General features: G+C 44.0%; 1 protein-coding gene across 6 annotated transcripts in view; it reads right to left on the reverse strand.

Moving 5' to 3' along the window:
- Positions 1 to 13,467, reverse strand: part of LOC118793069 (attractin-like) — a 179,846-nt gene that overhangs the window by 49,968 nt on the left and 116,411 nt on the right. For all 6 annotated transcript variants that reach the window (XM_036551024.1, XM_036551023.1, XM_036551022.1 and 3 more), the window contains exon 25: positions 12,985 to 13,046. In XM_036551024.1, the coding sequence (XP_036406917.1) occupies positions 12,985 to 13,046 (62 nt within the window). The remainder of the gene's footprint in view (positions 1 to 12,984; positions 13,047 to 13,467) is intronic.

The raw sequence follows: 13,467 nt of genomic DNA on the forward strand, positions 1-13,467 counted from the left end.
CTTTCCACCCTCACCCGGTACCCACTGTGTGACACCTGTGCTGCCAAATTCTGTCAGCAGACAATCTTCTTGACAAGCAAGCGGCGGGCAACACTGGCGGGTCTCGGTGGCTGCCTCTTCAGTCTTTAAGGAGCACCGGTGGCAGAAACGCTTCAGTGAAGCAGATGGCTGCACAGTTCAGAGAAGGGGCTTATAATCAGACCAGTATGGGCTTGGCTCACAGCCCAGGCACTTCCACTGTCTGCCAGCATGACACACTCACAAAGCTGGATGAGAGATTAAGCTACATAAGTCATCCTAAATAAGGGTATCTGCTGGGAAAATAAAATTACACTCAGCTTTTAATACTCGTAACTGACTAATGCAGACTATTTTCTACTTTCTCTTCTCTCCTCAATCCTCCGTCAACTCCACCTCCACCCCCTCTGGTCTCTCTGTGGATCATTTCACCCTTAAGATTGTAAACATTTGTAACTCCCTCAAATCCCCCCTCCCACTTGCCACCGTTCCCCTCTCTAAATTCTCCCCTCTTCCTGATGCTGATGTCACTCACCTCTTTACATCACATCAACCAACTACCTGTGCTGTGGATCTCATTCCTTTGTCTCTCCTGCAGCCTATCACTCCCAGTCTTCTTCCATTCATAATGAGTCTAATGAATCAGTCACGGGTAGTTTGCCAGCAGCCTTCAATGGGGTGCGAGTCACACCTTTGCTGAAGAAAAGGACTCATCTGCTGTCAAAAACTATCGAGTTCTCTCTTTCCTTCCCTTTTTTGTCAAAAACGATTGAACGAGCTGTGGCTAACCAGCTGTCCTCCTTTCTCTCCCAGATCAACCTTCTCAACCCTTTTTAGCCTGCTTTCAGGGCTGGTCATTCCACAGAGACTGCCCTATTCTCCATTACTGAGGCTCTTCAAACAGCCAGAGTTTCCTCCCACTCCTCAGTCTTGATTTTTCTAGACCTTTCTGCAGCCTTTGACACAGTGGCCCATCCTCTACTTCTATCTACCCTGACTATGTTGGGGATTACTGACACCACTCTCCCTTGGGTTAAATCCTACCTCTCTGGACACTCCATCAGGGAGTCCTGGAATGGTGGGCTGTTCAGACCCCACAGCCTGTCTACGGGTTTCCATGAAGGCTCTGTACTCGGCACCCTCCTCTTCTCCCTTTACATGCAGTCTCTCAGCTCTGTCATCTCCTCCCACAGTTTTTCATATTATTTCTATGCCGACACACAACTCTTCCTGACATTTCCGCTGTCTGAGACAGGTTTCTGAATGCATCTGCTTGCCTGAAAGACATTTAACAGTGGATGGTGAGCCACCACCTGAAGGTGAACCTGGCTAAAACTGAGATGCTTTTCATCCCATCCAAGCCCTCACTGGTTCAAGAGCTCTCCCTCAGCCTAGACTCTACAAGCCTTACAACCAATAGCACTGTCAATAGTCTTAGTGTAATGCTTGATAGCTAACTGTCTTTCTGCTCTCAGGTGACAGCGGTGAGTCAGGCTTGCAGATTCTTCCTCTACAACATCAGGGGCTGATCCTTCGATCTCACTATGTATTCAACACAGCTCCTATTTTAGGCCCTGGTCCTCTCACGCCTGGACTACTTCAACTCCCTCTTTGATTTCCTTCCTGCCTGCCAAACCTCTACAACTAATACTGGTAGCGCGCCGTCCTCACGGATGGCAGCCTGTTACACCAGCTCCTACACTTTTTTAACTTTCTTCGACTTTTTCTTTTCCTTCACTCTAACATCACACTAGAACATGCCTTTATCTCCACTTTTTATATTTTTTTCTTGATCACTAGTTCGGTTAGTCGGTTTTAGTTTTTAGCTTAGCTTAGTCTGTGTACTCGTGTTTGTTCATGTGCGTGTTAGACCAAGCAATGCTCACCTACATGAGAGAAGCACTCATGGAGTATAAGGCTCGAGTGTGGGCTCCACCGGCAGACATACCAGCAGAGCTGCGGAGACATCGGCGGGGTGTTGAGAGCCGGTGCGAAGGCAAGGGAGAGGCGAGAGAGGAACAGGAGACTTAAACCCTGCCTACCATCGACTGTCATGGGGAAAGTGAGATCGCTGACCAACAAAATGGATGAACTCACAGCACTGGCGAGCAGTGAGCACAAGTATCGGGAGTACAGTTTGTTGTGTTTCACAGAGACATGGCTGACAGGGAACATACCAGACTGTTCGGAGCTAGCCGGCTTCACACTAGTGCGAGTGGACAGGGGACAACAGAGCAGTAAAAAGAAAGGAGGAGGTATGGCTATCTTTGTTAACTCGAAATGGTGTAACCCTGGGCATGTAATGGTGAAGGAGAGCATCTGTACTCAAGATGCTGGCTGTGGGACTGAGGCCATACTATCTGCCTCGGGAGTTCTCTCACGCCATTGTTGTTGTTGTTTACATCCCACCTTCAGCAATGGCTGCACGTGCCTGGGAAGTCATCCACCCTACTGTCACGGGATTACAGACACAAAACCCCAGCGCCTTCATGACAATCAACAGGGACTTCAATCATGTCTCCCTATCCATAACCCTTACTAACTTCACTCAGTATGTGAAATGCAAAACAAGGAAGGATAAAGTCTTGGACTTGCTGTATGCCAACGTGAAGGAGCCATACAACTCCACCGCCCCCCCGACGGATCAGACCACAACCTGATACATCTTGTACCTTGGTACAAGCCTGTAGTCAGACAGCGGCCCACCATCACCAGGATTTAGGCGGTCTAGAGAAGCTGAGGAGGCCCTGCAGGACTGTTTTCAGACCACGGACTGGGACCTGTTTCTGGAGGACGACACGGAGGACATTGAGCTCCTTTCCTAGTTCATTATAGACTACATCCAGTTCTGTGAGGACAGCGTTGTACCCACCAAGAAGGCCCACTGTTTCCCGAACAATAAACCATGGATTAACAAGGACATTAAAGCCCTCCTCAACAGGAAGAAGAGGGCCTTCATGGCAGGAGACAAGGAACAGGCTAGATCAGTCCAAAAGGAGCTGAGGAGGGAGTTGAGGAAAGCCAAGAACAACTACAGGGAGAAGCTAGAGGGCAAGGCTACAAAAGAACAGCACCAAGGAGGTGTGGGATGGGTTAAAGAGGATCACTGGACATAAAAAATCAGGACCAGCTATGGAAGGGAGCCAGGAGTGTGCAAATGAGCTAAACCTGTTTTTCAACAGGTTTGATTCAACCCCCGCACCCCAGCTGCCACCCCCCTCAGCCCCAATCCACACCTCAGCTGCTGCCCTCCCCTCTCCATGCCCCCCTCTACTACTGAGGACAATACAGGAGGCACCACAGCCCTTCCCCCCTCCCGTCCCCCTGCCACCAGAGACAACCTCACAACCGCCACCTTCCCCCAACAGTCTGTCCCTCATGCCAAAGGACATCTCCCCCCTCCCCCCACCAGCCCATTCATCACATCCAGCCAGGTGAGACGGGAGCTATCCAAGCTCCGAATCAACAAAGCATTGGGTCCACACAACATCAATCCCAGGGTGTTTAAGGCGTGTGCCGGACAGCTTGCAGGAGTGTTCCAGCACCTATTCAACCTCTCCTTGAGGCTGAAGAAGGTGCCCCAGCTGTGGAAGACCTCCTGCATTGTTCCAGTGCCCAAGAAAGGATGTCCCAGTACTCTCAAAAACTACAGGCCAGCGGTACTGACGTCGCATGTCATGAAGACATTCGAGAGACTGGTTCTGTGGCACCTTAGGCCCCTGGTGAGTGACTCCCTGGACCCTCCGCAGTTTGCGTACCAGGTCCAAATCAGCATGGACGACGCCATCATCTACCTACTGCACAGGGCTTACTCATAACTGGAGAGGCCAGGAAGTACAGTGAGAGTCATGTTCTTTGACTTCTCCAGTGCATTCAACACCATCCGGCCCCTCCTGCTTGGGGAGAAGCTCTCAGACATACAGATAGGCCACGACATGGTGGTCTGGATTACAGACTACCTCACCAACAGGCCACAGTTCGTCTGGCTACAGGGCAGCCTGTCAGATGTAGTGATGAGCAACACCGGCGCACCCCAAGGAACCGTACTTTCACCATTTCTTTTCACCAGTTCTCCGATGATTCCACCATCGTGGGCTGCATCATTGAGGATGAGGAGGAGGAGTACAGAGGGATGGTACAGAGCTTCACCAGATGGTGTGGGGAGAACCACATCCAGCTCAACATCAACAAGACCAAGGAGCTGGTGGTGGACTTCAGAAGGAGCGGGAAGCCCCCAACCCCTTTTTACCATGCAGGGGGAGGAAACTGAGATGGTGGACTCGTACAGGTTCCTGGGAGTGCACATAAACAATAAATAGATAATAATAAAAACTGGACTGGACGGACAACACCGAGGCCCTCTATAGGAAAGGACAGAGCAGACTTCTTTCTCAGGAGGCTTAGGTCCTTCAACGTGTGCAGCAGACTACTGCAGATGTTCTACCAGTCTGTGGTAGCCAGCACACTATTCTTTGCTGTGGTCTGCTGGGGAGACAGCACCAGGACTGGGGAGACCAACAGACTTAAGCTGGTGAGGAAGGCCAGCTCTGTTGTTGGACAAAAACTGGACAGTCTGGTGGCAGTGGTGGATGAGGGACAAAATCAGGACCATCCTGGGCAACCCTTCCCATCCCCTCTATGATGAGCAGATGGGGAGCACCTTCAGCCACAGGCTCATCTTCCCCACGTGCAAGATGGAGCGATTTAGGCACTCTTTTGTGCCGACAGCCATCAGGCTGTACAACAGAGCCTGAGACCCCCAGCCAATGCCTTTTCCCTAGTTGCCGACCCCCCCCCCCCCAAATCTATCATGCCATTTTGCACTACATGTAAATACCTGAACCTGTTTTTGCTCATTTTACTGCTCACTATATCTTTTTTGCACTACATGTACAGTTGTTTGCTTATTTGTTTTTTTATTGTTGATTACTATATTACACATTATAGCATAGTATATTTATTGTATTGTATTTTTATAGTAGTTTTATCTGTACTTTGCCTGTCTTTCTGCTGTCAACACCTAAATTTCCCCGCCTGGGGATAAGTAAAGTGTTATCTTATCTTAATCCAAAATGGGGCTGCATGACTTGTCTACAATCTCCCCAAACATAGTCAAATTACTCCCCTCCTCATCTCATTTCACTGGATTCCTGTTATTGCTCACATCAAGTTCAAAACCTTTGTGCTAGCATACAGGACAGTGAATAAGACAGCTTCCTCATACCTATGACCCCTCTTCAAACCGTATGTTCCCTAAAGATCGCTGCATTCTGCATCCACAGAGCAAGTGACTGTCCCAACCTGACGGGGCAGGATCCCTGTCTGTACTGGGTCCCTCAGTGGTGGAATGAACTCTCCATGGGGGTTAGGACAACGTAATAACTGGCCATCTTCCAATGCAGACTGAAGACCCACCTCTTCATACTGGATCTCAGTTTCAGTTCTATCCTCACCCTTTCTACTACTTCTTGAACTTGATCATTTTATATGTAGTATTATGGTGTATCATGAATTAGTCTTCGAAGGACTGTTGTATCATAGTATACATGGATTTTGTCAGATTGCACAAGTTAACTTGTGGTAGGGCTTGAATAGTGTTATGCTCACATTCACTGGTCTAGGAGTATTGTGAGCCTGGTCTGACACTGCTGTTCATTTAAATTGAATGGATACACTTCTATTGTGATGGAAGTTGCACTGGATATGAGTGTCTGCTAAATGCATGTAATGTAATGTAATGCTTTTAGGCTTGCTGGGTATGGGTACAGTCAAAAAGTATTTCAAAATGAACCACAAGGACAGGCTTCAGTTTGAAATAACCAGCCCTTAAAGAAAGCCCATTTCTTAATGCTTGGGACGTTTGACTTTCATCAGCACAGGGACGTGCTGGGCATCTATTACTCAAATCAAGGAGATGGCTTAACTGCGGAAATGTGCCTTTGTCTGTGACCTAGGAGAGACACGTGAAGCCATCTGGTCTTTTGCCGTTGAGTTTTTACGTGGAAAATGCGTGGTAAGAGTCACAGAGACAGTGCTGCCAAGTATGAAATGCCATTGATGTTTTACAGTAACGTTTGTTATTCAATAATAATTATAACATATAATAACCGAAATAACATATATAAAACTAGATTTGTGTGCATTCCCATGTGCCATCCCCCTCCCTTTGACAAAGGAATGTGTTTACATGACGTAGAGCAAAGATTTATTACAGCAAGCTATCGTCCATTATCTCTCATTAATACAGATATAAAAAAAAAATCAGTAAGGCACTAGCCATGAGAATAACAACAGTCATACCTTCTATAATACACCCTGATCAAACAGGCTTCATTAAAGGCAGGCATCCATCAAGTAACATGCGCTGCCAATTCAATCTAATCAGTATAGCCAAAAACAAAAATACCAATGCAATTATCTTGTCATTAAATGCTGAAAAAGCATTTGACCAGGTTAACTGGACATTTTTATTCACCACATTATAAAGATTTGGTTTTGGGGAATCATTTATTCAATGGATCAAAATTTTGTACAACTCACCCACAGCATCAGTAATCACTTCACAGGGACACAAGACAAGGATGTCCACTCTCACCCCTACTATTTGCCCTGTTTATTGAACCCCTAGCAGCTGCCATCCACCAAGACACCAAAATCACTAGTATCACCATCCTGAACACAACCCATAAGATTAGTCTATATGCAGATGACCTATTACTATATACACAAAATCCTCTAACATCACTTCCAGCTATTTTCAATCTGATTGGGACATTTTCCACCATCTCAGAATATTCAATCAACTGGTAAAAATCCATTATACTCCCAGTTAACGAGGACCAGTGGAATGCTGTGACCCCCAATCTCTCACTTAACATCCCTACATGTAACATTCAGTATCTCAGCACTAATATTTCCTCCAGCCTTTCAGAGTTGTTTGAACTGAACTTCATGCCAATTCTTAAAACCACTGGAAATCATTTAAACCGTTGGAATAACTTACCACTCTCACTTGCTGGCCGCATAGCTGCAGTGAAAATGTCAATCCTACCAAGAATCAACTATCTTTTTTCAATGACTCCCATCTTTCCAAAATCCAATTGGTTCTCTACTCTAAACTCAATAATCACAAAATTTTACTGGAAAAATAAACAACTGAGAATTAAACTTTCAATACTTCAGGAAAGCAAGCTGCTTTTTTCATTACTTCTTAGCTCATCAGTTACAGTACATAATGAAATGGATATATTCAGACATGCAACAAGATCCTTGGCTTGAAATTGAACAGTCAGTATGTGAAGAACTCTCCATTAAAGACCTACCATTCTTGTCCCAATCAATCAAAAAACATAATTGCTATGGAACTATCACCATTTCAACAACTCTGGAAGCTTGGTGGAAAATCACCAACCACCCACTTAATCCCTGTAAACTCACACCAATTTGGAACAACCCAGATTTCTTAATCAAAAGATGACCTTCATATTTAACTCATGGAAAAATAAAGGAATCACCCACATACACCACCTATTTGAAAATGATAAATTCTTGACGATCCATGAACTAACACAGAAATATGACATCACCCAAGACAACTTTTTACAGTATCTTCAACTTAAGAACACTAAAATACAACTTTCCAACAATAATTTGCAACCACCGCCATTAATAGAAAACATAGCATCCATTTCAACATCTAAGAAACCTTTATCTAAACTATATAAACTCATATCATCACCAAAAGACAAAACACGATCCATCCCAATTACAGACTGGGAAAAACATTTAACAGTCAAGACTGATCTCAATGTCTGGAAACAAATATGTAGAAACATCTACTCCACAACAAACAACTCCCGACTACAGCTAATCCAGTATAAAATTATGCACAGAACACACATCACCAATCGCAGAATGCACCTCATGGGCTTCACCAATATAGATATCTGTCCACAATGCACCCTCAACAAAATAGATTGCTATCATCACTCTTTTTGGCAATGCACACCAACCCAAAAGTTCTGGCAAACTGTAACAGTTGAGCTCTCCAAATTTCTGGGTCACAGCATTCCACTGTCCCCATCTCTTTCTCTTCTAGGAGATCTCACACCCATCAGTCACCTTCACAAATATCACAAAACCATACTTATCACCTTGACCATAGCCAAAAAAACAATACTCCTTAACTGGAAATACAGGCACAAACTCTCAATGTCATAATGGCTTAATTTGTTAATAGACTATCTCTCAATGGAACGAATCACAGCTAAAAACAATAAACAATCCAAACAATTCAATGATACCTGGGAACCCATCCTTGTAAGCCTCAACTTGCAGACAAATTGAACCCCCACCCCCCACCCCCCCTGGCATTCCTTTCTTTCCTTCCTTCCCTATTTATTTATTTATTTAGTTTGTTATCCATTACCACTACTCATCTGCTGTCATTATTATCATTATTATTATTATTGATATTTTTGTTATTAGTATTGTTATTATGGTTATCACTTATTATTCATAATTATTACTAATATTATTATTGATGATGATGATGATAACAATAGCAATGATGATGATTATTATTATTATTTACTGTTATTATTATTGACATTATTGTTATTAGTAATGCTATTATTACTCTCACCACATGATTATTTATTATTTACCACTGTAACCATTATTATTATTATTACTACTAGTACTGGGTGCATATTTTGGCTCATAATTCAAAAACCGTTCATCACAGCACTAAACCAAAGACATTGTGAGAGTCTGCACAAGCGTAGCTCTGTTTTGATGTGTAATTTATGCGCGTATTTCCAAGCGACTTTTGAGACTAAGTTCCCTCTGCCAAGGGCGTATTAGAGAGTTTGATATTAGGGGGGACACAATTTGCTATGAATTTTATGTCTGTATACGTAATCCCAGTCCTTAATGGAGCACATATCTTGATTGAAAAATAAAACAATATCAGGATGGCTTGAAATAAGGTACGCATGTGTAAACACCGCTTAAGTGCTTTCAGGAAGAGCTGGCCACCTCTGTTACTCATCTGGACATAGGAGATGGGGCAGAGTTTGCCCAACATGAAGGTGTGTCACCCAACATTAGGATGTGTCTCATTAGGCCTATATATAAGAAGAGTTATTTTCCTCGTGGAGATGGAAAGTGTATGACATTAATCCACATAACCAAATGTCACACTTTGATGTAATGAATGATGCATGCCTTCCAATCACAGCAGAAGACTGCCAAATATGGACGACACACAGCAGACAGGTTTCCCTCACTGTATAGCCAGGGAAAACAGGTGCAACATTGACAAAAATCTGTGGCCTTGACAGGAAAGCATGGAAGTACAGTACATACTGTGTGCACGTTTTTTGTTTACCTTAATTAAAACATTTATTCGTCTGCAGCATGTGAAATTTAAAATGTCGACTGAATACTGCGGTGAAGTTTTCTTCACAAAGTTGGTCGCATAATTCTCCTACCTGTATTACTAGCTAGCAGGTGATGCTAACTTTACCTCACCAATAGGCCTATGTCAGTGACAAAACAGCTGGCTAATTTTTTCCAAAACAGCTGGAAAAAAATTATAAATTCCCCAAAAAGTGGGGAGTAGTGAGGCGAAGAGCAGCACTTGTGCCCCAAAGGCTTTCACTCCCATTCAACCACTGGGGCACTGTTGCTGTACCCTTGGGCAAGGTACTTAACCCCAATTGCTTTACTAAATACCCAGCTATATAAATGGATAATGTGTAAAATTTGTAAGCTGTGTGAATGACAATGGATAGGCACATCTGCTAAACAACTGTAATGTAATGTAAATGAAATATGCAGATTCTGACAAAGGGTCTTAAAACACATTCCGGTTGATGTTCACCGTCTCCTGATGCACATTAGATATTGTGACAAGAACCATTCAGCGCCCAGCAGTGGCTTTCATAAGCTTTTCTGCAGCCGGTAATATAAAAGCCATTAAGAGAGATATTGGATTTTGTTCTGCAGTATAACAGGTGACAGTGAGAATGATAATGGCCGTGCTCTGCTTCAAGCAGACTGTGTGACACACCCTGAGGGTGTACACTGTGCTGTTCGTGACTATGCGGAGCTGACAGAAGGAAGGGAGAGGGACCACAGTGCAGAGCAGGAGATGCTGTAACACCTGCATTCTCGTAAGCCCCCCATTGCCATGCTCAAGGGCACACTAACATGACAAGAAAACAAACAGAAAAGCAGCACATCTTTTCACTTTGTAGTTTATGTTTATTCAAATATAATGGCTCAATGGTATTTTCATAATACTACACTGTGGCAGGAATGGCGGAGTGGCGGCTGGATGAAGATTCTCCTTGTGTATACTCAGGGTGATTAGATCTGAATTCTCCTTCATGTGTGCACTCATCATGACAGATTTGGATTCTCTTTCACATGTATGTGCTTATGGTATTATTTAGCAAGTTTTCTTCTTCTGTTCAGTTTATGTGAAAAGCATTGGCCAGATTCTCCACAGCAGAGAAGGGGCAAGTAAATGTCTCCAACTGCAGGAGGAGAAGCCTGTTGAGCAAAGCTGCCAGATAAACAGACACTCAATCATTCCCACTCACTGGCGCTCATGCTCCTCACCCTGAGAGCTCCGCTCTTATCTCGCTCCCTCTTTGATTTTAATTATCCTGCAGAAGGCGTCCAGGAGGAGGCTGGATCTAAAGGTGGCTAATGAAATAATCCCCTCTGATCAGCAGCCTCAACAGAAGCAGATTTAGCATTTATCAGCAGTGAATCTCAGGTTAATATAATGGAGGGGAAGGATTTGTCACTGCATGCATCCCTTAGCGGAGACGGGAAGCATGAAATTCTTAGCCTCATTAGGCCCTGCACCTGCACCACCTCTGAGGCAAGCAAGGGCCAAGCTCACCGCCTCCCCCGATGGTGGGTTTTTTTTTTAGCATACAGCACAAGTAATGTGTTCTGAGGTCTGAGAGCACAAGCCCAGTCTGTATCATCTTCCTTTAACCTGTTGTCCAACTGACTGTCCTTGGATCAGTGGCCACGTGCTGTCCTTGGCACTGGATCTGCAGCGATGCAAAGCAATTACCCAGGAGTGCTTTGGAATGAGGTGTACACATGGCCCACAGAGGTCAGAGGTTACTGATTGAACAGAGGCAACGAGTTAGGGGGAGCACTGATTCACAGCTCCCCACCAGGTTCCAAGATCGATAACACATTACTGCTGTTCTGCTGGAGATCAGAGTGCTATTGCACTCATAATTCTGCTTTCCGCCCCCAGCCCGAAAAGCATGCACACATGTACGCACAGACACAAAAACACACATACAGGAACACACACAAATATGCATATGCACACATTCACATACACACATGCATACTCATGCACAAACACACATACAGGAACACAAATACGCATATATACACATTCACATTCACAGGCATGTGTGCACACATACACACATATGCACATGCATACTCAGAAACACCCACAGGTACCCCAGGTTCACATATATACAGTACCAGTAAAAAGTTTGGATACACCTGATTGAGATAATGGGAAACATCCGTTCAAAGACATTTTTATCTAAATTTTTGCTGCTTTAAGAATCTAAAATATAAAATATTAGTTTTGATTTGTTTAACACTTTTTGGTCACTGCATAACTCTATTGTGTTACTTCATAGTTCTGATGTCTTTACTATTATTCCAAGATGTAGAAAATAATAATAATAAAAAAACCCTAGGTGTGTCCAAACTTTTTACTGGTACTGCACACAGACGTATGCACAGACACACACACACACACACACACACACACACACACACACCACACCCACAGGCGTGCACTCGTGCACAGACAACACTGCGAATCCCTCCTGCATGGGGCAATGGATGGCACGCGATGTCTGTCAGTCAGCTAATAATGTAACAATAGAAATACTTGGACATGCGTGCCTATTGGTTTGGACAGAACATATCACGACCACCCTAAAAATTTGAACTGCGCTAAAAGCACCCGTGCTTCTCCTGCTGTGTCACACCACTTGCCTAAGAGGGAGACTCGAAGCCTCACAGGGCACGGTAGAAGTTCAGTTATGAAACTGAAGTATTTCACAGTGAAGCAGCACCAGGGTTACCCTGGGTTACTTATTTTAAGGGAGGGGGGTTATGGAAATACTGTATTAGTTTGAGAAGGGAGGGTGTAAATGAATGTTAAAAAATCAACACCAAAAAAAACAAAATGGAGACATGCATGTGATGTATGTGAATGTTTCTCCTTGCAGCTTTTCATTAATGAAAGAATAACTGACAGAAAGAGCAGACCTTCACTGCTTAAACTAGGGCTTATGCTTATACTGCCTTTACTGCTGTACCTGTTTCAATTTCATTCAATTTCAATTGGCGCTTAGGACTTCTGTAAAACATCTACATATTCTCCCCTTTTGCCATTGTTTTGGTAATTAGGTTTGACTGCTTGCTTCACCTGTGACCAGTTTAACCAGGACAATTTCGTTAATGGAAATGATTTACTCTGGCCTTAGTTTTAGAGAGCACTGACAGTTAAAAACATCATGCATTCTCTGTTTATCCTCAGTGCTGACTTCCATTAAATGCACACAGAGCCAACTGATCGGAGAGCATTGAGACCCAGGTGCAATCATGCAGAGGACCTGAGTTAAGGGTCAACTGGCACTTGGCAATGGACATGACCTGCATGTATATGATTACGGAGACTGGCCACTCCTGACCACATTATTGCAGTAAAGCAGTGCTCCTGTAACACAGTGCTACAGTAACAAAATGTTTACATTACTGTCTGGGTAAGCACAAGGCACTAGTGTGTATAAATACCCACTGTCATGATGTTTTCAGAACATTGTGGTTATGCCATGATAACAGCTCCTATTTAGGAAGCTCACAGCTTACAGAGGTGGTTTTGGGGGAGGGACTTACCTGAAAAAGGTGACAAAGAACTGCACAAGGTCCATGAAGTTACTGTGCTGGGAGAAGGCAATCTGTAGGGGAGAGAGAGAGAAAAGATTCATTTATGATGTGAGAGCAGATGCCATTTAATCTCCATCTTATTAGAGGACGTTCACAGTGTCGACCAGCATTCTAACATAGTCACCAAGTCAGGGTGCCATGCCTTTTGACCTAACTGTACGTAACACATAAAATGGGTAGTTTTCAAATATTGGATTATGATTGGTGGGTGGAAGGTCAGAGGAGGTCAGAGATCAGAGGTGTTGCCATGGTCAAAGAGGTCTACCTTAGTGAAACTCCCAATGAGCATACTACTGTCTCAGTCATTTATTTATGATCACCAGCAAGATCTGTAACCTTAATCTGACATTAAATCAATGAGGAAGTTATCTGCCTGATGTATGGCACAGTGCATTTGCATCACAAATGCCATGGGCTGTAATACCCCAACAT

This window comes from Megalops cyprinoides, chromosome 18 (assembly GCF_013368585.1).
Source record: "Megalops cyprinoides isolate fMegCyp1 chromosome 18, fMegCyp1.pri, whole genome shotgun sequence".
In the NCBI taxonomy this organism is placed as follows: domain Eukaryota; kingdom Metazoa; phylum Chordata; class Actinopteri; order Elopiformes; family Megalopidae; genus Megalops; species Megalops cyprinoides.